General features: G+C 39.0%; 1 protein-coding gene across 6 annotated transcripts in view; it reads left to right on the top strand.

The window, feature by feature from the left end:
• The window catches only part of LOC129707800 (tyrosine-protein phosphatase non-receptor type 12-like), a 93631-nt gene that overhangs the window by 41879 nt on the left and 26262 nt on the right, over positions 1-25490 (top strand). For all 6 annotated transcript variants that reach the window (XM_055653137.1, XM_055653133.1, XM_055653136.1 and 3 more), the window contains exons 4-12: positions 134-229; positions 422-460; positions 551-622; positions 4816-4875; positions 6942-7084; positions 7887-7953; positions 11453-11530; positions 14408-14497; positions 18368-18453. In XM_055653137.1, the coding sequence (XP_055509112.1) occupies positions 134-229; positions 422-460; positions 551-622; positions 4816-4875; positions 6942-7084; positions 7887-7953; positions 11453-11530; positions 14408-14497; positions 18368-18453 (731 nt within the window). The remainder of the gene's footprint in view (positions 1-133; positions 230-421; positions 461-550; positions 623-4815; positions 4876-6941; positions 7085-7886; positions 7954-11452; positions 11531-14407; positions 14498-18367; positions 18454-25490) is intronic.

Genomic DNA, 25490 nt, shown 5'->3' with positions numbered 1-25490 from the left:
TTGTAATTGTATGGAATAACTGATTCTGTTGGATTATAACCTTTTATTTAGAATTGTTATCTTAATGGTTTGGAAATGAAGTGCTTTGTTGGGTTTTTAATTTGGTTAATGTGTATTCTTATTATATTTCTAGGGAGTTTATGGGCCAAAATCCTATATTGCAACGCAAGGTCCACTAGCAAATTCTGTTCTTGACTTTTGGAGGATGATCTGGGAATATAACGTTGGAGTAAGTTGTCTCAATTTTTGATTGTCAGAACTAGTAACTTCAGTTAAAACAGGCTGTAAAGCAAACTGGAAGGTCGGATGAAGTTGCATAAATGTCAGCAAGTGGGAGGCTATTCAGTCATTCCATGTTGTAACTTTCTGTGGGCTTTCTGCTGAACAAATTATTAAACATTCTACTATTTTCTAATTCCAGATAATTATCATGGCGTGCCGTGAGTTTGAAATGGGGAGGGTAAGTTCCTGTGTCCAATTTTCATTTGAGACAGTAAGTCAATTTAAACTAAAAATGTATATTAATAATTTTAGCTTTCCTGTTCTACAGAAAAAATGTGAGCGTTACTGGCCACCACATGGGGATGATGCTCTTCGTCTTGGAGAATTTCAGATTACTTGTGTGAGTGTTTTGCTGTACTTGAAGTTAGTGCTTGGGTGGGGGGGGGGGGGCAACGAGTAAATGATAATAGATTTACTAATAGGACGAGTGAAATCTTTTTCAGACGAGATTCTACTGTTTTTTTTTCAAGATTAATCATTTTAAATAATGGAGAATCAATGTTTTTAGTGATCTGATATTTAAGTTTTCTAGTCTTTGTGGTGTAGATTACCAAATATTTTGCTCCATCTGCTGTTTTTGTTGTCCATTCATCTAAACCTCACCACAGGTTCCATCTTTGTCAGAATTTACTTTCCCATTTATCTTTCTTTAAATAGTTTATCAAAAGATGATAATAATGAAAAGCTGAGATGGAGGATCTATAGTGAGCACATAACCTCTTTTTCTTGTGTATCACATCCATAATGTACAGAGCAGGCATAAGATTGTTACCCTCTCATCATGATGGATGTTTTATCATGGTGTTATGGTGTGGGCATGGAATAGAAATTAATCAGTGGGTGAGGCTCATTGTCTGATTGAGGCAATTCAGCTACACCCATAAAGATGAAACTCGTTGGATTTCTAAATCTTAAATTTCAAAACCATTAATATATATCTTGAGTAACAGGAAGTGGCTCATTATCAGAAATAATGATGAGTGATATTTTGATCTCAATGAACCATAGTGGTTTGGATCAAAAAATGTTTTGGCATCTTTTGACTTTGTCCACTTAGCACAGTTAAAACAGTAGTGAGATGGCTATGTAACTAGCAAAATAATCACAGCATACAGCTCCGAAAGAGGCCCTGAAGGGTCCAGTTCTGTGCTCTACTTTGAAACTAATAAGGACAGTTGCATTTAACTTTATTCAGGCTTTAGTCAAATAGTCATAAAAAAATTTTTGTGATTAGACAACATTTTGTGTGCAAATCATGCATGTATGTAGGAAACGTTTCTTATCTGCAACCAGAATTGAAGTTCAAATCCCAATATACCAACCTATGCAATGGAAATCGTAACTTGTGAACTGACATTTGGAAGGGGGAGAGGAACATTGATGAAAGATGCCATTCTATGAAATGTACAATTGGTTCACTGATTCCTTTAAAGAATAATGCTGGCTATCTACTTCACAAGTGATTTCAATCTCTAATGACATAGTTGCTTATTACTTCTGATTCAGCAGACCAACTCATTGTAAGAATTCCAAGAATTGTAATCAAAAACAAAAGAATTGCTACAGTGTTATCTTAAATCAAAAAGACGGTGACTTATTCAACAGGGATTTACATTAACTGTGACCTTACCAGAGTCACCTAATTTCCAAAAGATTATTCATTGAGCAAAAAATGTATTGCTCCACTTTTCTTAATACAGGATATAAAAATCATAGTCCAGAAATAGCATTTGGTTCAACTAGTTTGTGATGGTGTTTATACTCCCAAGTGCACCGTTACCAATTCTTCTTCTTCCCACTTTCCCTTTTTATGATCTTTGCTAAATTAGTGTAATTTATTTTGGGTAAATTATATTCACTTTTACCCTGACTTTAATATCAAATGAGGGGAAAGCATATTTGATGAAGATTGCAGGAAATTGTTAGAGAATTCAAGTATTCTTAGTCTGCAGGATAATATTCTGCTTGTGAACTTAATTGGCCATTGAAAGTGACACACACGTCAGTCGTTTAGGCAAATCGAATCGTATCGGAGACCACAGCCAGCAGTTCCTCACTGGTTTCAAAGGTGGAAACTAGATTGTATGTAATAACTAGGAAGGAACTGCAGATGCCAGTTTAAACAAAAGGTAGACCACATTTTACTTTTTTTGCTTATCTTTTGTTCTACAGTCCCCTCCATAATGTTTGGGACAAAGACCCATCATTTATTTACCTCTGTATACCACAATTTGATAAATGTAATTTAAAAAATCACATGTGGTTAAAGTGCACTTTGTCAGATTTTATTAAAGGCCACTGTTATACATTTTGGCTTCACCATGTAGAAATTACGGAAAATTATACATAGTCCCCCCCCCCCCCCCCCCCCCCCCCCCCATTTCAGGGCACCATAATGTTTTGGACACATGGCATCACAGGTGTTTGTAATTGCTCGGGTGTGTTTAATTGCCTCCTTAATGCAGGTATAAGAGAGCTCTAAGCACCTAGTCTTGCCTCCAGTCTTTCCATCACCTTTGGAAAATGTTATTGCTCTTCACCAACACGAGGACCAAAGTTGTACCAATGAAAGTCAAAGAAGCCATTATGAGACTGAGAAACAAGAATAAAACTGCTAGAGACCTTAGGCTTTCCAACATCAACTGTTTGCAAAAAAAGAGCATTGGTGAGCTTACTAATCGCAAAGGGACTGGCAGGCCAAGGAAGACCTCCACAGCTGATGACAGAATTTTCTCTATAATAAAGAAAAATCCCCAAACACCTGTCCGACAGATCAGAAACACTCTTCGGGAGTCGGGTGTGGATTTGTCAATGACCACTGTCCACAGAAGACTTCATGAACAGAAATACAGAGGCTTCACTGCAAGGTCCAAACCACTGGTTAGCTGGAAAAATAGGATGGCCAGGTTACAGTTTGCCAAGTACTTAAAAGAGCAACCACAGTTCTGGAAAAAGGTCTTGTGGACAGATCAAACGAAGATTAACTTATATCAGAGTGATGGCCAGAGCAAAGTATGGAGGAGAGAAAGAATTGCCCAAGATCCAAAGTGTACCTCGTCATCTGTGTAACATGGTGATGGAGGTGTTATGGCCTGGGCATATATGGCTGCTGAAGGTACTGGCTCATTTCATTGATGATACAGCTGCTGAAGGTAGTAGCATAATCAATTCTGAAGTGTATAGACACATCCTATCTGCTCAAGTTCAAACAAATGCCACAAAACTCATTGGCTGACAGTTCATTCTACAGCAAGACAATGATCCCAAACATACTGCTAAAGCAACAAAGGAGTTTTTCAAAGGTAAAAATGGTCAATTCATGAGTGGCCAAGTCAATCACCCGATCTGAACCCAATTGAGCACGCCTTTTATATGCTGAAGAGAAAACTGAAGGGGACTAGCTCCCAAAACAAGCATAAGCTAAAGATGGCTGCAATACAGGCCTGGCAGAGCATCACCAGAGAAGTCACCCAGCAACTGGTGATGTCCATGAATCGCAGACTTCAAGCAGTCATTGCATGCAAAGGATATGCAACAAAATACTGAACATGACTACTTTCATTTACATGACATTGCTGTGTCCCAAACATTATGGTATCCTGATGAAAATGGGGGGGGGGGGGGGGGGGGGGTCTATGTATGAACACTGCTGTAATTTCTACATGGTGAAAACAAAATGTATAAAAATGGCCTTTATTAAAATCTGACGATGTGCACTATAACCACGTGGCTTCTATCTATTTATTTATTTATTTTTTTTTTTATTACAAATCTCAAATTGTGGAGTACAGAGGCAAATGATGGATCTTTGTCCCAAACATTATGGAGGGCACTGTATATCACCATCTCTTTCTCTCGTTCCCTTTTCCCCCGACTCGCAAAAAGAAGAGTCTCGACCTGAAACGCCACCTATTCCTGGCCCACTGAGTTACTCCAGCTTTTAGTATCTATCTTTTGTTTGTAATGACTGTCATTAGCAGATTTAAGCTACTGAAAGGCTTAAAATTCCTCCTTAAATATTAGATTTTTCTTGTTTTATGCATATTTAGGTTATAGCAGAATTTTAACAGTTAACACAAAGATTTTGTTGAGAGAAGTTTAGAGACTTTTTTAAAGAACATCGAAATGTTGTAAATGAAAGTAAAAATCTTAGATTTCTGACAATGCAGCTATCTGATTTTCAAATGATTTGCTAAATTTTCCAGGAGAGATGGTGTGTATATATATACTCTTAAACATTGCAATGCTTTTTGGTGAATGTATTGGACTTGGATAATTGTCTAATACAGATAACCTAGTGTTTCATATCAATACCATTGTAGTTGTAAACCAAGAATTGAGAATGAGTCTATAACATTCCGTAATCAAAATCAACAGTTATGTGTAAAAAATGATAACCGCATTCTATGTCAGGACATCATGTATTATTTCCTTTGTTTAATGCTACTTAATGATTTTTTTGCAATTGCACTGCCAGATCCGATATCAATTTAGTGTCACTAATTATTTTGTCTTTTTTTCATGCCCTTCCAGGAGGAGGAACAGGCAAGGAATGACTATTTCATAAGGACTCTATTAGTGGAATTCCAGAATGTGAGTATTGGTCCATTATCAGCAGGGAATCTACTTTCCTCATAACTTGCCCATTTGAGATTTCATGCTTTTACATTTGATGAAGAATAATTGAAGTATCCAGTAACTTTGAAGAAGTTGAATCTTTGGAGGAGTGAAATGAGTTTACTTTGAACCGTATGACAGTATACTTCAAAGTTCACCCATTTCTTGAATTTGTGGGTGTAAAACTCATTCACTGTACGGGAACACCACTGGCAAGGTCTGTATTTATTGTCCATCCCCATTAACAGCACCTCTTATTTCGCTTGGGCATCTTGCAACTCAGCAGTACGAATATTGATTTCTCCAACTTCAAGTAACCCTTGCATGCTCTCTCTCTCCGTCCCTCCCCCACCTTTGTTTTTGTACTGGTTTCACTGTCCTCCTGGTGAGTTAAATTGTCTAACTCATTTTTTACCTAGTCAGCAGCTAACCTGTTTCCTTTATCATTGTTATTTTTGCATATCTTTCATTCATTTGTTCTATATCTCTTTATATCACCGTCTATGGTTTCCCTTTCCCCTAACTCAGTCTGGAGAAGGGTCTCGACCTGAAACATCAACTATTCCTTTTCTCTAGAGGTGCTGCCTGACCTGCTGATATACTGCAGCTTTTTGTGCCCATTAACCAGTACCTTAGTAACTGTGCTATCACAGGTACACAAAATTACTGGAGAAACTCAGCGGGTGCAGCAGCATCTATGGAGCGAAGGAAATGGGCGACGTTTCGGGCCGAAACCCTTCTTCAGACTGATGGGGGGTGGGGAGGGAGAAGGAAGGAAAAGGGGAGGAGGAGGAGCCCGAGGGCGGGCGGATAGGAGGAGACAGCTAGAGGGTTAAGGAAGGGGAGGAGACAGCAAGGGCTCCTCCTCCTCCCCTTTTCCTTCCTTCTCTCCCCCCCACCCCCATCAGTCTGAAGAAGGGTTTCGGCCCGAAACGTCGCCTATTTCCTTCGCTCCATAGATGCTGCTGCACCCGCTGAGTTTCTCCAGCAATTTTGTGTACCTTCGATCTTCCAGCATCTGCAGTTCCCTCTTGAACACAACTGTGTTATCACACTTGATTGTCTCATGCAACCGATGGCACTGGAATAGCATTGCAAATTTATCAGCAGCTTTTCAGCAAAGGAGCCATTTGGTGTTAGATATATTCACCTTTGCGATTGTTTATGTCTCTCTTTTGGTTTTAGATTGCTTATGTGTTCAATATTTGAAAACGTAATTTCTTTGGTTGAAAATATTTACTAACTTGGATCTCTGTTTGCTTTTAAACATAATTTCTAGTGATGAAAGCATGGGATTTAATTTGCTGTACCATTCTTTTAACATCAGTGCCATTCACTATTTTACTTTATCTACAACAAAACATTACCATTCCTGCAAACCTCAGCGTAATGAGATAGCAAATAACATGTACAAAAATATGCCTTTGGGTATATTGTTTGTGCAGTTTATGGTCCCGACACCTCTGTCTTAATACTGGTAAAGGGATCCGCACTTTAATTTAGCAGGATTGATTGAGTATTGGCAGGTTAGGCACTGCTTTTTGAAAATACGTTACTCCCTCCATAATAATTGGGTGCTTTTTTTTTGGTCAATATGCATGTTTTATATTGTAATTGTTAAGGAGGAGATGCACCTGTCTAAGCAGTTTGCTCCACTGTGTTGTGGCCTTGTCCAAACACCCATGTTTCATGAAACTGCTGCATTAGTTTTTTCTTTGTTTCTCTCAATCCAATCTTCCTCAATCCAATCTTCCCTTGTTTTCTCCCTCTTCATTACTTGACCTATATTTATATTGTCAATCCCCTGTTTATTTCTCATCAAATTGCATTGCTTAAAGAGAATATTTAAAAAATAATATATGCTCTCTTGTTTTTATTGTGTTATTAATCAGCTTGCATGCATTAGCCAGTGAGAATGTTTCAAATAAAGTTGAATAATATATAACCAATATTTTACTTTTATTGGATAAACTTTGTGCCTGGTGTATTAATAGCTTATGGTGAATTATAGTAAATTAAACCCTGTATTTCTTCTTCAATAGGAATCTCGTAGAATCTATCAGTTTCATTATGTGAACTGGCCAGATCATGATGTTCCTTCTTCATTTGATTCAATTTTGGACATGATCAGTTTGATGCGAGAATATCAAGAGCATGAAGGTGTACCTATTTGCATCCATTGCAGGTATAGAGGAAAATCCATCTTTGTTTCATCTTTACTAGAAGTAGCAAGTGGAACCAAATAAAGTTGTCTCATGGACTCGGATGACAAAAGACAAATATTAAAAATAAAACATGTTTGATCAATTTTGTCAAAAGTTGTAGAAGAGCTGATAGTCAGAATGTTTTCTGTCTTTTTTGTAATGTAATTAATATTGCATCAACTGAAGGAAATTGCTTTGTCGTGAATGAATGAATGAATACGTTTATTGTCATTGCACAATACTGTGCAACGAAATTCCATTACATCTCCTCCGGTTAAAAAAAATACAAACACGACAACCATTGACACATATGTACACTTATTAGTAAAATAATAAATAAGTATTTAAAAATAATTTAAAAGAATTTGGCGGTATTTCTTGGAATTACATTTTGCTTCCCCAGTGTTCTCTGTTGGAATTAGGCTCTTTTATCGCACATGGGTAGAAACTAAATTATACAATTTTTGTGGGAAATTTGAGATTTTTAACACTCATTGTGTAAGGTTACATTCTTATGGCATGAATTTGCATTGAAGTTGAACCCAGGATGTATGTGATCTGCAAGCTTAACATTTTTTCTATGTTACCCAAGAAATTAAACTTTTAACGATATAATTATTAAATTGCTGGGAAGCAAAATCTTTAAGCTTCATTGCTTAAAATCAATGCAAGTTCCTGTAAATTGGTAATGGAGATGATGCAAATAGTGATGGAAGTTGTCACTGTGTTTTATGAAGGATGACCGTAATGAGTCATTTCCTGGAATTCTGTGTTCTCCCACAGTGCTGGATGTGGAAGAACTGGAGCCATATGTGCAATTGATTATACCTGGAATTTACTCAAAGCTGGGGTGAGTCATCTATTTTGCTAATTTCACCTTAATGGTAGGAAACTAATTAATGAATAAAGTGTGGTTAATGATCATAGTTACTGGCAACAGATCAATGGATATCTTACTTACTGCACCTTTACAGACCCATTAATGCAATAAAGCATAAATAAATATACAATAATCAACAATGTAATCAATTAAAAATCAGTTTTACTAAGTCACCAAACTATAATAGTGCAAAAGTCTGTAGTGTAAACAAAACAAAGCACAGTAGATCTTAGTTGTTGAGGTAGGGTCTTTGGTGACCAGGCAAATGCATCACATTCTGCAGCCTCATTCGGTCCTAGATGTTTGAGTTACTGAATCAAGCCATGATGCCACAAGTCACTATGCTTTCTCCGTACACCTACACCTACAGATGTTTGATAAAATATTCGGCACATATCAAATCTCAATCTTCGAAGGAAGTAGAGGTATTGATGATAGACACAATATGTTGGAGTAACTCAGCGGGTCAGGCAGCATCTCAGGAGAAAATGGACAAGTGAGTTTCAGGTCGGGGCCTTCTTTCGACTGTAGTAGGGAGAGCGGGGATAAAAACTGGAAGTGAAGAAAGGCAGGACAACTTTGGGGTTGCATCAAATAGCCTCGGATGAGGAAGTTTCTGATGGGCAGATTTTTGGATGGAGGCATTGATGAGCTTTCTTTGTAATTGCATCAATGTGCTGGGCCCAAGACGCATCTTCCGAGATGTACACGTCCAGGAACTTGAAACGGTTGACTCTTCCACTGCCGTCTTGTCGATGATGAAAGGTTCATGGACCCTTTCATTCTCTTCCTGATATCAACAACTAACTTCTTGCTCTTGCCAACCTTGAGAGATTATTGGTAGACAAATGCTGGAGAAACTCAGCAGGTGAAGCAGCATCTATGGAGTGAAGGAATAGGCGATGTTTCGGGTTGAGACCCTTCTTCACAGTATTGTTCTGGCAGTATTCAATCAGATTATCTATCGTCCTGATTGTTACCTGTTATTCGTCTATGGCCTTCAGAGCTGTCTCTGGCTACACAATCATGGATATAGAGAGAGTTGAACAGGGGTCAGAGCACACATCCTTGAGGTGCTCCTGTGTTTATGGTTATCAAGATGGAAGTGTGGTTGCCAATTCGTACTGATTGTGGTCTAACGAGCAAAATTAGGTATTGCATACATAGGTATGAATAGCAACCCGGTTCCCTGAGTTAGTTGGTGTCTAGAGGGGATAATAGTGTTAAACGGCAAGCTGTTGAATAACAGCCTCATGAAGGTAGACGCAAAATGCTGTAGTAACTCAGCGGGACAGGCAACATCAGCATTTTGTGTCCACCTTCGATTTTAAACCAGCATCTGCAGTTCTTTCCAACACAACAGTCTCGTGAACTTGTTCTAATTGTCTAAGATAGACACAAAAAACTGTAGGAACTGTGGGACAGGCAGCATCTCTGGAGAGATAAAATTAGTGACTTTTCTGGTCGAGACCCTTCTTTGGACTAGTCGGGGGGAAAGGAAAATGATAGATATAGAAGATGATGTAGAGAGATAATGGACAATGAATGAAAAAGTAACAATGATGAAGGAAACGAGCCATTGTTACCTGTATGCTGGGTGAAAATTAGAAGCTGGTGCAACTTGATTGGAGAAGGGATGGAGAGAGAGAGGGAATGCATGGGTTACTTGAAGTTAGAGAAATTAATATTTATACTGCAAGCTGCCCAAGTGAAATATGAGATGCTGTTCTTCCAATTGTCTAAGTTGTCCAGTGCAATGTGGAGACCCAGTATGACTACTTTCCCTGTTATTCTGTTGCGGTGATAGGCTAAGTGTCGTGTGCCCAGGTCCTTATTAGGACGGGTTGATATGCGTTATAACCAACCTCGCAAAACACATGGATACCACAGACATTACTGCCAAAGGTCGGTAGTCATTGAGGCATGTCACCATGCTGCTCTTGGCACTGGTATTATGGATTTCCTTTTAAAGCAAGTCAGATCTTAGCAGTCAGATGATGAAGATTCCTGTAAAAACTCCTGGAGGTTGGATCGTACCGTGTTGATTACTGCCCTTTGTTAGAAATAGACAATTTTTGAGCAATATTCAGATTATGTGTTAAATCCTTAACACACTTATCCTGTATATCGGCGAGACCAAGCTCGGCGATCGTTTCTCTGAACATCTACCTGATCTCTCGGTTGCTCAACACTATAACTACCCCATTCCCACACTGACCTTTCTCTCCTGGGCCTCCTCCATTGTCAGATTGAGGCCCAGCGCAAATTGGAGGAAAAGCACCTCGTATTTCGCTTGGGTAGCTTACACCCCAGTGGTATGAACGTTGACTTCTCTAACTTCAAGTAGCACTTGCTTATCCTCTCTCTCTCTCTATCCCCTCCCCTTCCCAGTTCTACCAGTCTTACTGTCTCCGACTACATTTTATCTCTGTACCGTCCACTTCCCTGACATCAGTCTGAAGAAGGACCCCGACCTGAAAATCACCCATACCTTCTCTCCAGAGATGCTGCCTGTCCTGCTGAATTACTCCAGCATTTGGTGTCTATCTTCGATTTATACCAGCATCTGCAGTTCTTTCCTAACTATTTAAGAAAATACTAATCGGGACTGGTAAAGGCATATTTTATGTGGCATGACATAAGTTAGATTATTGTACTTGTGATACATGAAAGCTGCTCTTTACCTGGATGCAAAGCATTATTTGGTTTAGAGATACAGCACGGAAACAGGCCCTTCGGCCCACCGAGTCCGCATCAACCAGCGATCCCCGCATTCTAACACTATCCTAGGGACAATTTACAATTTTACTGAGCCAATTAACCTAAAAAAACCCGTGTGCATTTGGAGTGTGGGAGGAAACCAAAGATCTCGGAGAAAACCCATGCAGGTCATGGGGAGAACGTACAAACTCCGTATAGCCAAGCACCCGTAGTCAGGATCAAACCTGGGTCTCCGCTGCTGAAAAGGCAGTAGTTCTACTGCAATGCCACCGTGACATAGCCCTTTGAAGGAAGTGAATAAATTATTTCTAATTTGTTTATAATTATGTTTGTCGAAATATAGTCATAGCTGTCCGGAGAAGGGCCATGGTTGATGATATAAGCTTGGACCTTGTTTAAACATTTCTCAGCAAGAAAAGAACTTGATCAAGTAATTAGGTGAATGGACTTGTCTGTCTGTTAAAAAAAACTATTAATTCTTGAATTAATTCTTGATTTTTCATGTCATATTTTATTTTTATTTATTTTTATGGTGCTTTGGGATATTATACTGAAATGCTAAACTAAGATGTACTATTAGTATAAGATATTGATTGAATTACTAGTGGGAAGCACATATTTTGTTTGTTGTAATCCTTTTGGATCAATTATCTGTCAATAATGAAATAATGCACGTGAAATCAGAACAATTAATTTTAATTATGTTGATTTTGGTTCTCATTTGTGCAAAATGTACCTTCTGTTTCAGAAAATACCTGAAGAATTCAGTGTGTTTAATTTGATACAGGAAATGAGAACACAAAGACATTCTGCAGTCCAAACAAAGGTAAGTCAGTGATGCTTATTTTTCCACCTTTTATCCCTTAAATACCCTTAAATAGCATTAAATTTTCAGTGAGTTTTCTTTAATATGAAATTGTTTAAAAAGTTTAGTACAACGTTCCAGTGAAAAGTGCATACACATTTGTAGAGGTGCAAAAAGCCAAGAAATATTGTACTGTGTTGGCATTGGTTGAGTGGGACATGTTTTCTAAATGGGCATAACATTTATTTAAAGTTAGTTAAAAATATAACTTTGTAATTTGTAAACATAGAAACATAGAAATTAGGTGCAGGAGTAGGCCATTCGGCCCTTCGAGCCTGCACCGCCATTCAATATGATCATGGCTGATCATCCAACTCAGTATCCCGTACCTGCCTTCTCTCCATACCCCCTGATCCCCTTAGCCACAAGGGCCACATCTAACTCCCTCTTAAATATAGCCAATGAACTGGCCTCAACTACCCTCTGTGGCAGAGAGTTCCAGAGATTCACCACTCTCTGTGTGAAAAAAGTTCTTCTCATCTCTGTTTTAAAGGATTTCCCCCTTATCCTTAAGCTGTGACCCCTTGTCCTGGACTTCCCTAACATCGGGAACAATCTTCCTGCATCTAGCCTGTCCAACCCCTTAAGAATTTTGTAAGTTTCTATAAGATCCCCTCTCAATCTTCTAAATTCTAGAGAGTATAAACCAAGTCTATCCAGTCTTTCTTCATAAGACAGTCCTGACATCCCAGGAATCAGTCTGGTGAACCGTCTCTGCACTCCCTCTATGGCAATAATGTCCTTCCTCAGATTTGGAGACCAAAACTGTACGCAATACTCCAGGTGTGGTCTCACCAAGACCCTGTACAACTGCAGTAGAACCTCCCTGCTCCTATACTCAAATCCTTTTGCAATGAAAGCTAACATACCATTCGCTTTCTTTACTGCCTGCTGCACCTGCATGCCTACCTTCAATGACTGGTGTACCATGACACCCTTTTTCTCGCTGCATCTCCCCCTTTCCCAATCGGCCACCATTTAGATAAAACATTCTTGTAATAATAATTTTCATCAATTATTCTGGATGCAAACTTTAAATCATGATCATGATCGGCCATGATCATATTGAATGGCGGTGCAGGCTCAAAGGGCCGAATGGCCTACTCCTGCATCTATTTTTCTATGTTTCTAAAACGCAGAAGCCTTTATGGCATCTATTAATTAACAGACATAGAAATTTGAAAGTCAATATTTTATTTAGTAGGTAAACTCAAATTGTCGGATTTATTATCGTGCACGGGTACAGTGAAGTACAGCTACAATTAAGATGTTGGTTGCAGCAGCATCAAAAGGAACAAAGAACGGACAACACAAAAACATAAATTGTAGATAAATCACACCTAATTTCTGCACCACAGTTAAAAGAAAAAAACTACAAAGAATCAAGCCAACTCAGTTGAATTCTGGAAAGAGCTGGCTTTTTGTGGCCTCATCATGAAAATTATTTGTGCCTGCGGATGATTATATTTGGTAACTTCTTCAATAAGTGTAAAAGAGATACCTGCATCTGAACAATATTGTTCCAGGGCCCAAAAAGCCAGAAAATTTGAGGTTCCATTTCCACTCTAGTTGCTTCAGCACAAAGTCTAGGCCCAGTCTAGATGGCAAGTTAAACTAATCTCATCTGCCTGTACATGATTCATTCCCAGCAGATCTGGGTCGCTCCAAAAGCTATTAAATGCCACTATTGTATCTGCTTCTATCACCACCCCTGGCAGGACGTTCCAGACACTCTTTATGTGTTTAAAAAAAAAAAAAAAAAAACCTTACCCTGTGCATCTCCTTTAAACTTTGCCCATCTCACCTTGGCTCCACTCGTCTTTGGCATTTTCTCCCTGAGAATGTTCTGATTGTCTACCTTATCTAGGCTTCATAATTTTTACATATGCCCATCGGGTTTCCCTGCAGCCTCTGATGCTCCAGAGAAAACAATCCAACCTTTTCTTAAAGCCCTCTAACCTAGACAGCATTCTTCTGCACCCTGCTCCACATCCTTCCTGTAATGGAGACCAGAACTACAGACAATACTCCAAATGTGGCCTAACCAAATTCCTACAGAGCAGCAATGTTATACTCAATATTACACTCGATAACCTGACCTGTGATGGCAAGTATACAATATGCTGCCTTTACCACTCTATATACTTTTGTTGTCATTTTTTCAGGAAGTTATGAAGCTGGACCCAAATATCCCTTGGTAACAATGCTGTTAGCTTTCCCCTTTATTTGACCTCCCAAAGTGCAACATGTTAACCTGTTCGGATCAAACTCCAACTGTTATTTCTCTGCCTATTTCTGTACTGCGCTGTAATTTTGTTTAATCTTGTGTGGCATCTTATCAAAGGCCTTCTGAAAGTTCAAATGCAGCACATTCACTGGTTGTCCTTGCCTATTCCGATAATTATAACCTCATAAAATTCTAAGAGTTTTGTCAAACAGGATTATGCTTTCATAAATCCAAGATTTTGCTCTGCCCTGAACTAATAAAGGACAGGAAAAACATTTTGGTATTTTGTAGATTCATAAATGGGTCCACATGAAAACATGGCGGCTTCTCATTCTGTTTTTGTTATTTTTGATCGTGTTGATGAAACATTAACAATATTTATAGAAGTTAATTGTCAATACAGTACTTATGAATTGCCATGTACAAGTGTGATGGCTATTAATATTTGTGTATCTATTTAAAAACTAAATCTTAAGGTAATCTCATTTTCTCTGTATACATGTGCAGTAAAATCACCTTTCCAGCATATTTTGTAAAAGCATTAATTCGTCTTGTGGACTTGGTGGTAAAATTTTGAATGCAGATATCAAGGAGTGTCTGTTGTTTTGCAGGAGCAATATGAGCTTGTTCACCGTGCGATAGCTCAGCTATTTGAAAAGGAATTGCAGAGGAGTCGATGTGCTGAAAGGCTATCTGAGCCGGTACGTACAGTCTGTAAAAATCTCACTTGTAGAAAGTCACTGCGAATAAAATATTTTATTTTCATTCCTTGCAATGTATGATTCATTTCTTTTTCTTGTGGGAGTGGAAATTAGTTTTGACCCCTTAAAATTATTGTTCAAACAACACATTAATTTTTTGAGAAGTTGTGCAGCTTTATCTCGGACAGTCGTGAGTGGGAGAGACTAATGATAATCATATCACCAGTTGGAAAAAAAATTGAGGTTATGCATTTTTAAAATAAAAATGGCAAATTGGATGTATCCTGAAGTCACTTAAAAAAAAAAGAAGAAAAAAAGGCTGTATTGCATGCAGATGGCTGGTTGCTATTTTCCGGAAAGCCTGTTTCCTCTTGTTCATTGAAATGTGGTCACTTACAGTATGGTGACTTTGACATAATGGTGTTTTCGAAGTAATGAACTAAGAGTAATTAAACATCTGGGAAAAGCAACTGGGTGGCAGGAAATCTGGTCTACTCTTAATCATGATTTACCAGTGTTCCTTTTGAGATGCAAATTATTACATCAAATTATCCAAGACACATATTTGTAACTTGGTTTACAGTTGCATGTTGCTTATTTCTTGGAAGACCAGTAAAAGCATTTATGCTGTGCGTTGGATGTATTGTAATTTAATTCAGTTAAAGCTTGTATATCAAAATCCCATTGCAATTTATTGAAACATAGAGCACAGAAGGAGGTCCATTATTAACTTGTTAACTCCTTATTAACAAGAAAAATAATGAATTGCCCTTGTTAAGCAGTAATGCAGCCAAATGTATTGCCTGGATCTACTAGTTGCAGGTTACATGCTGCAGCTAAAGGACTAATTCTTATAACAATTCAGTTCCATGAATGAAGAGGAATAGAGTAGAGGGGTCTGCGTGTTATGATTAGAGCCAGGATTTTGCCATAAATGCCATGTGCCTTTCAGGAAGTTAATGCCTTTTTTACAATTGATTGCCTAAATTAGCCTTTTTTGCCGTGTTAACGCAACTTACAAGACAATTTGAAACCCGGTTGTAAGAGGATGTTAAGTGGTGATTGGAGAGGGGTGCATGGGAAAGGGTCCAGTCTTTGCAGACTAGAGTCATGCTTTAAGTAGGTGTGCAGCGGTGATTGGGGGAGCAATAGGTGGTGAGGGGTCCAGTCTTTTCAAACTGGAGTCAGGCTGTGAGTAGGTGTGAAGTGTTTGGTTGGGGAGAGGGTGTGGGGGTACCAGGGTTAAATTTCTGTTTATCGAACCTGCAGTAGAACTCGTTCAGTTCGTTGGTCAGCTGACGATTGTCCAATGAGTGGGGGTTTCCCTCTTGTAGCTTGTGATTTCTTGCAAACCCTTCCACACTGAAGAAGAGTCATTTGCTGAGAAGTTACTCCTCAACTCTCCCAAGTACCTTTCCTTGGCAGCTCCGATTCCACTTCGCAGCTTGTACTTAGCCTGCTTGTAGAGGTCTGCATCCCCACTCCTATAGGATCTACCCCTGCAAGCATCAAAATGCCTGAAGTCAAGTCAACACCTTGTAAAAATACTGAACGATTTGGTGAGCGTGTACGGGAGTGATATATTCTCTACAGACAACTGTGTGCTGTTTTGCAAAGCATGTGAGAAAGCAGTGAATCATGAGAAATATTTCGTCTCCCAGCATTTACAGACAGCTAAACACAAGTCGGTGGCAGAGAAACCGAAGGCTTTTCTCCTCGCTACATTTACTGCTGGCTCCAGTCGCAATTCTGAGTTTTTCGAGTGATCTGTGCAAAGCATTCATTGATGCTGGAATTCCACTGTGGAACCTATACCAAGCGAGTCATCATTACGGAAAAATTATGTTAACAGCAACTTGAACATTGTTGTGCAGAAAATTAGAGTTGAAGTTGCATGCAACAAAATATGAATCTCAATAGACGAGACAACCGATGCTGTGGGGAGATATGTTGCCAATGTGGTCATCGGTACACTGGAGGCAGGTCAACCATCAAAGGAGTATTTGTGGACATCGGAAGTATTGGAGAAGTCAAACAGCTCAACTATTGCTCAGTTGTTTACATCTTCACTTGCTGTACTTTGGCCAGAAGGTATAAAACACAAGAATGTTCTTCTGTTTGTGACTGATGCAGCTCCGTACATGAAAAAGGCTGCTCATGCTCTTAAAGTTTTATTCCCCAAAATATTGCATTTGACATGCTTAGCTCACGGACTCCATAGAATTGCCGAGCACATACGTAGCTTGTTTCCAAATGTCGATCGCCTAGTTTCCAATGTCAATAAATCTTCCTCAAAGCACTGTCACGTGTGCAGTTGTTCAAGGAAATGGCACCCGAGATTCCGCTACCTCCGCCCGTTTTGACTAGACGGGGTACATGGCTCTAAGCTGTACTCTTCTATGTTGCAAAATTTGAAAAGATTAAAAAAATCGTCAACTGTTTTGAAGAAGAAGAATCTGCTGCAGTCAGGATCGTCAGTGAAATCATGTAGAAAAAGTCCACCGCGATCTTGTTTATTGATTCCAATTTTGCAAACTTCCCACAAGCTATCACTTCCCTTGAGAAACGTGGCAAAACATTAGTGAATAACTTGCAGGTTTTCAACAAAGTAACTGACGATATTCGTAAAGTTCCTGGCGATGTAGGTAAAGACATACAAGGAAAATGTGAGAGAGTGATTTTAGCTGACAAGATCTTGAAGAAATAGAAAACATAGCTAAAGTCTCAAAGGTAGTTGTTATGCACAAAATATCAACATGAATATAGCGTTTGTTGCTTGTTTCGGGTATGCACCAGTGACCTCAGCTGAGTTAGAAAGAAGTTTTTCACAACTCAAGCATATTTTGTCTAATAGACTGCATAGTTTAACCCCAGATAATTTGAAAAAAAAATGCTGATAATTATGTGCAACCAGGCAACTTTGGACATTTAATGCTGTATACCTTTATAATTATCATCTTTAAGCGTATATTGGCATTGGAAATAAATGCCTTTTTATGCCTTTTCGTGCTTTATTTTGTAATTTTATTAATAAATGCCTGCCTTTTTAAACATCCTGGCTCTTTCGTGCAGTCATTTTTAAGAGGCTTTTTTACAATATGTAATTTTATTATGTTCGTTTTTTTTGCCAAATTTCTTTCTATTTGTGGTTTCAATCTGCGTGATTTTTAGCGCTATAAATGCGTAACTACGTCCTGTATGGTATGTTCTTAATTATGATGCAGACATTTTGCAGGGTGAGCACTTTTAATGTTGATCATTTTAAATTTTCTTGGTTGCATTACAAGGCAGTATGTAAAATAGTTCAGCTACTCGATAGATTAGTGATAGCAACATCTCTAACTTCAAACAGCAACTAGTTCAGTTATAAAACCTGTTCAGCATAGACGTTCAAATCTGAAGGTTCAGTTTCCATGCTCTATGATTTTAATAATCAAATTTCATATTGGAACACCTCTTAACCATGATGCTCTGCTTGGCTTGGAAATTTGATTTAATGCTCCACAACAGACAAATTCCTTCCTCAGCTTTAGATACATATTATTCAGAATTTACAGATAAAGAGGTATTTGTACTGAATCTCTCCATGTACCATGTCAATCTTTACCCTGTATATATTTTTACCCTTATTTCCTTTGACTTTTGCTTAGAATATTTTAAGATGTTTCTTAATCCATTTGCATGGGTACTGAATCTGGGGCTTGCAGTCTGTTTAGTCCTTATTTTTAGGTTCGGGTTGGCATTGTCTCTTTTTAGATTCGAGCATCGTGTTAGTGCAATGTATAGATATTCAGCCTCAATAAATTGTGTAATATTACTATTGTTGCATTTTATGATCTTTTTTACATAAACGTTTGTCTCTTAAAACAGGTTGAAATTAGTTCTGAAAGTCAAACCATTTCCTTAGTTCCTGAGACTTCTGATTCGCCACCACCTAAACCACCACGAGTACGAAGGTAACTAACTATTTTTTTTAATGCTTGCTATTGATTTATTATTATCACGTGTGCTGGGAACAAATAAAGTGAAACTAATGTAAAGTGACAAGTTGGAAGATTGGGATTGCAACCAACCTTGTGGGAGGACTGTTCAGTAGTCTGAACAACAGTTTGAGTAGAGCTTTTGCCAAACCAAGTGGACATTTGTTACAATGCACCTGTAGAAGTTGGTAAGAGTCATTAGAGACATGCTAAACTTGCTTGGTCTTCTGAGGAAGTATATGCATTGGTGAGTTTTCTTGGTTATGACTGCAATGTGGTTGGTTAAATTATTGGTGAAACTTACGCCTGGGTACTTGATGCTCTCGACGATCTCCACTTGACTGGGGCATGTACACCACCCCATTTTTTGAGGTCAATAACTAGTTAATTTGCCTTGCTGACACTGAAGGAGAGCTTGTTGTGACACCATGTTATGAAGATCTCTATTTCCTTCCTGTATTCCATCCCATCATTATTCAAGCTCTGGCCCACTACAGTGGAGTCATCTGAAAACTTGTAAATGGAGTTAGAACAGAAACTAGCTGTATACTTGTGAATAGGGAGTGTAATAGGAGGCTGAGAACACAGTCCTGTGTGGAGCACCAATATTGAGAATTATTATGGATGATGTTTTGTTGCCTATCCTTACTGATTATGGTTAGGTCAGGAAGTCGGGTCCAGTTGCAAAGGGGGGTACCGACGAGGAGTGGTTTGTTTGGGATTATGGTGTTGAAGGTAGAGTTATGGTCAACAAATTGGGAGTATTGACTACTCAAAGTAGTAGACAACCTTTGATTTAAACAGATGAAAGGTAATTGAAATATTAGCAAGCCATTGGCCTTTATTGTTTTATTTCAGATTTTTTTTCTGTAGTGTTTTGCGGTTGCCATGTAATGATCATTTCACGGATGGGGGAATTAATTTTAGCCAGGAGGGGGCAGCAAACACTGCATTCTTTTAACATATTAATCTTGCATTGAATGATTTTTAAAATGTATATTTTATAAGAAGTTTAGACTTGTAGAAGGTGTCTGTTAATTTGCCATTTTATCTTTCATAAATAATGGTCCCACATTTACCACCTTCCACTCTGTGGGAACTATTTGTAGAATCTCTTTGCTTTTGGGAAGGAGATAACTGGTGCATCCAATATTTCTATATTTTCAAAACCCGTGGATTGCAGATCATCATATCCTGAGGATTTATCTACCCTTCTACCTTAATTTTTCAATGTGGTTTTCTGACAGCACATCTGTCATTCTGGACTAGTTCTTCTGTACTATTTCCTGGTGGGTTTCAGTATCTCCTATATAAACAGACACAAAATATTTTTATATTTTCTCCTTTATCTATTCAAAAGAGGCGCCCATTAACGCAAGTTTTTTTTTTCCTCTCTAATCAATCTCAGGATCTTTTCCTTGTTGATTTTTTGTTTCCATATTAGTGATTGGGGATGTGTAGGTATTGCAAAGGAGCACACACTTAAAATGCATGCAAGTATGAAAGCCAAAGGAATGTTGGCCTTCATTGCAGAGGAATAGAGTGCAAAAGTCAGGAAGTGTTTTTGCAACTACAGGGCTTTGGTGAGCCAACACACAAAAATAACTGCATACAGTTGTGGTCACAGTTAAGGAAGGATATACTTGTGGATAGTGCAGTGACAGTTCCTTAGATTAAGTCCTGGATTAAGACTGAGCCTATATTCTCAGGAATTTAGAGGAATGAGAATGGATCTTTTACAAGGTTTGCTTGTTTTCCTGCAGTAGGAATCTATACCGAGGGTAGTATCTACTAAGATAGATACCATCTTAGAATAAGGCATTTGCCACTTAAAACCCACGCAGGTCACGGGGAGAACGTACAAACTCCATATAGACAGCATCCATAGTTAGGATAGAACCCGGGTCTCTGGTGCTGTGATATCTGGATTTGCCAATTGAAGTTTTCTTAAACTGGGGAAGTCTCCATTGCAGAAGGTAATCAATGCTGAATCATTAGTTTTTTGAGGGGGTTGAGATGGAAATTCTGGATACTGGGCAGGAAAGTAGAGTTGAGGCCAGAATTGCATCTGCTTGATCTATTTGAACAACAGAGCAAGCATGTGGAGGAACACAATCACCCATGCTACTATTAGTCCATGTGTTCAATTCCCTTCCAAGAATTGCATTTACACTGGAGCTTAATTCTGAACCAAGGGTAAAAGATAACACTTATTTTTGTCCTATTGCATCTTTGGCTTACCACAAGTCTTTACAGCCAATTAATTGTTTGAGGTTTGTAAACTGTTCACTACATTAGGCAACTGATGCCAACATATGCTAAGGGCAGCTGTCTTGTATAGTGCAGTCAAAGCCTCTCATTTAAAGGCATTTCATCTTGTACTTTTTATTTCAATTTCTCCCTTCTATTGAAGGCAATGACTTTTAAAGAACTTAATTTTTGGGCATTTAAGACACCTAAAATTTTTGACACTAAATCAGAGTATTAAAGCAGTTGTGGAAATAGAAAGTGTAATTTTATAGCCATCTATTATGGATCCACATTTGCCATTGTGATTCAAGCTGATTACTTTTAATTTGAATTGATAAAACCAGCTTTAAAATACAAAGTAAATGAGATGGGGAGAGGAAAACAAATCGAGAAAAAGAAATTCCTGTTCCATTGTCTAAATAGCTTTGCAATTTACTTTGGATGTTAAGTTGTGTGTACATTTTACTAAAAGCAGTTTGAATACCTTTAATCGCCATAAGAGTACCTTCAAACAGTTGAACTAATGGACAATTTTAGATTGGTCATTTTGTAGTTTTGGTAAATCTTAAGAAAAGGTGACTTTCATTTATTTGTTAATCTACTGAATAGATTTTAAATGACTTATGTCGTTAACCACATTTTAAATTTTGTAATCACAATTAGAGCCATGCGAAGAAAATATTTTCTATATGTAGTGGGTGCTTAAATATAAGTGAACACTAGACTAAGTGGGACCCGTTGGGTCTCAGCATCTCACAGGAGGGCTGGTCCCCCAACGCAATATTCCACCTCTCCACCAATTCCAATATTGGTGGCCAGTGGCAGAGGCTTTCTGGAGCGCTACTATGGGTGTTGTGGGCTGACTGATTTCCAGAGGGCTAGTATGGACATTGTGGGCCAAATGGGTTTTTGGGCTGGCGGCTCAGTCACTCAAGCCTGTTGTGCTGGCAGCTCACTCACTCACGGCTGGTGGGCTGGCAGTTGACTCACGGCCATTCCTTGAAATTCCATTTCAAGCAGGGTACAAGGCCACCAAATTCAAGCGCAGTTTCATTCCATTTCAAGCAGGGTGCAAGGCCACTAAAGACAGCGAGTCGTGATTATCTCTCTCTCTCCTCCATCTTGCAGAGACAGAGCCATGCCCACACTTCTGGGTTTTATAGTCCCTCCCCCTCCCACCAGAAGGGGCGTAGCCTTCCTGGCGTGATTGACATGAGCGAGAATTTCAACATTTTTTAAACACTAATAACTCTTATTTTTCATCGATGGAAAAAATCCCCTTGTCCTGCGCAGCGGAGGGGGATCTGCGTAAGATGTCCAAAAATCACAGCCGTAAGTGGCAGCGTTTTTTCTAAAATCAATATACAGAACAACAGGAAGTGGTCAAGATCAGGCTTTTGATCATTTAGATTTTCCCCATGAAACATTTCATATTTTAAGTACTGTATTTCCCGGCAATGATGACGCAATTTTTAAAAAAAAATTTTACCCTAAATTAAGGCCTGAAAATTTACCTGTGTCTTGGAGGCCAAAGGCTAGATTGTTGGCCAAGAAAGATAGACTTGACTATCCCTCAGTGCAGCGGCTGTAAAAGGACAGCACCACTGGGGCGGAGAGTTCCTGCCACAGAATGTGGGGAATCTGGCCCGGGTCAGCACGGCTGGGCCGCCAGGAGTAAAGTTGCGGGGCGGGCAGGAGCGTTGCGAAGGAGGGGCGTCGTGGATCATGCCAGTAACTCACTTAGTAGCTCGGGTGGCTGCGAGCGGCTGCCGGGACTGGACAGAGGAACTGCAGCAGGACCCGGGGTTCACAGGCGACCTGGGCGCTACAGCCAGTCCCGGGGCAGGCGACCTGGGAACTGCAGCTAGTCCCAGGCCTCGCAAGGAAATAATGGGAATTAATGTTGTGACAGATAACCCGACACCTTGCATGTCATTTAAATACATTTATCGCATCCCCCTGGATATTCCGAATGAATAAATTAAGGTTTTGTCAACTAATTAAAAATCAGGCTAATTACAAATCAATAACATTAGCCAACCCTGAAACATGAAGAGCTGAGCATTGGGATCTGGACATCATGGATAACTGGCCTCAGTACCCAGCTCGCCTCTGGCAGCGCTCTCCGTCTGAACACCTCTCTTGCCGCTCGCCGGCCTCGCTCATGTCAGCCGCTTCTCGCAAACCCTTAAATTCCGTGTCTTTCAATGTATATTTGCATTGGGCATGCTTTGGAGGTGTGTGGCGGTTGTTGGTCAAGTGAGATTAACAGAGACAATAAGAATGCTGCTGCCTTGTCAACAGATGTGCACAAAAGCAGTTGGTATTAGTTTTGAAATTCCTATTATCCCTATTTTCGACCTGGCTTGGAGACCGGACAGTGAGGGGACCAGCTCAAGAGCAAAGATCATAGAGTGGGGCAGGTCAGCGGGCAATAGATAACAGGACAGTGGGCCGTGGAGCTTACTCCTGCGTCAGTGCGTGTAACCTAAATTGGTCCCTTGAACTAGTATTGTCATTCAATAAGATCACAACTGATTCAACTTGTTCTGGTGTGCTCCAGTTTTTTCCACCATTTCTCCACCTGCCGTCACCCTCCACCACCCTCCCATTCAGAATGGAGGAGATGTGGAAGCCTTGGGCAAATTGAATTGTTACTTTCATTATTTTAATTTTATTTTTTTGAACAGGAGAAATTCTATGTCCCGCCAGCCCTTTTTTTTCAAAATTTAGCTCAAAATGGGTAGCGCATCTTCGACGCAGGTGCGTCTTCATTGCTGGGAAATACGGTAGCTTCTATCAACAAAGATTGGGAGATTTAACCCCTCCATTGATGAAGCTAGTGCTTTATTTTAACGGCTATAATAATTGATCTCTTGAATGCCATACCAATTGATGGCTTAATGATACTGAACATTATCAAAAACAAATATTTCATTCGGATTGTATTTCTGTAGTTAAGTGGAGGGCGTTTGGTGAGTGATTTGCATAAACTGGCTAATTGGTTTCTTGAAAGTCAAGGCCATATCTGGACATTTGTAAAGTGAATGTATTGGACATTTTTCAGCCTAATTAAACCCAAAAGATGAGTTGATGTGCACATACCCATATAATTCCAATTAACAATAATTAGTATATTACCAAGAAAAATCTGTTACCCGATTTATTTTTGTGCTTCTCATGAAGTAATTCATTATTTAATTATTTTTTCCATCCTCTTTTAGCTTTGTATTTGTATATTGGTATGCTTATATTTGTCCATTTTTTAAAGGATTTTAAAGTTTGTGGGGCTGTTGCCTCATAACGTTAGGGACCTGGATTTGATCCTGTCCTCGGGTGTGCCTGCTAAATTTTATCTGATAGGAACTTGCACGTTCTCCTTGTGACAGCTTGAGATTCCACCGCGTGCTCCAGTTTCCTCCCACATCCAGAAGACATGCAGATTTGTAGGTTAATTGGCCTGTGTAAATTGCTTTAAGTGTGGACTGGATGAGATAGTGAGATAACATGGAACTAGTGTGAATGGGTGATCGATTGATTAGTGGGAAAGTGTTTGTCAGTAGATCAACTGCCTATGATGTAATTGTGATTTTACTGTTAATATTTTTTGATTTCCAAATTTCAAACCAAGTCTCTCAGAAGCTGTTTAAGTTGCGGTAGTTAAATCCATTGTCAGAAAGGGAAATTCTGCATTCATTGTACTAGTTTTATCACACAAGATTATCGTCCCATCTAGTCTTCATAGATGGTGGTAAAGAGAAGCAAATCAATGTTGTGGTTTATACTTTCGGTTAATTCTAGCTCCTCTAAGAGCAGTCAAGAAAATATGATCTTGTCACAACATAGTGGAAGTGAATTGCTTTTTTGGTGTCCAATGATTTTTAAATAATTGTCCAATGGTTTTAAAAATAATTGTGTACAAATTATGATTTATGAAATAACTGGCTTGATCTTGAATGGTAAAGGATTTGGCAAAAATTAAATGAATTGTATCTGAAGTGGTAAAATATTATAAGAAATTGGATATTGCCTTCTCGCAATGTTGTGCATATATAATTTGGTTTAAGTCTAGGCCATGAACTGGCAGAGAATTCTCAACTCTGCACTAATTTAATTCTATAATGTTCAAACTCCGATTTGAAAATCACGAATCAGGTGCTGCACAAATATCCAGAAGCCATACCCAACACAGAAGGGCTTGCTGTGACCTACAGAAAGTTTGGTCCAATTCACCTACGAGTAAGCTGCCCTCACTGACCACTCCACTCTCAGCTTTTGTCTGCAGTGATAACGTGCTCCCAGAGCTTGCTCCTTCTGAAGAGTGCATGTGGATTTGGCTTTGTTGGTGCAGGTGGTAAGCCCTATTCCGAGAAATTCTTTGACACCTAATGAAGGCATGTACCAGGCTTGATGGATATCAGGGTACAACAGAACTTGTTAAAAGCCGAGTCATTAGAAAATACAGAAAATGATTTAAATGCATTTAATGATATTAAACATGTGAGTAAATGTATTTAATTAACTAATGAAAATATGAAGGGGAAGCTCAGAGCGTGTTCCAGTCCATTGAAATAAAAGCTATTGCTAAATCTGCAGATGGACACAATGCTGGAGTATCTCAGCGGGTCAGGAATTTTGGGTTGAGACCCTTCATCAAACAGTCTAAATCTGTATCCAGTTAATCTCATTACACGAGCCTGGGAAACTGCAAGACGTCCATGAATCTTGTTTAATGCATGGTCAAAATAACAGCATTGAGGATT

This window comes from Leucoraja erinacea, chromosome 22 (assembly GCF_028641065.1).
Source record: "Leucoraja erinacea ecotype New England chromosome 22, Leri_hhj_1, whole genome shotgun sequence".
NCBI classification, from domain to species: Eukaryota; Metazoa; Chordata; class Chondrichthyes; order Rajiformes; family Rajidae; genus Leucoraja; species Leucoraja erinaceus.
The sequence above is the reverse complement of the archived record's forward strand: the minus strand, read 5'-3'. Positions and strand labels throughout refer to the sequence as shown.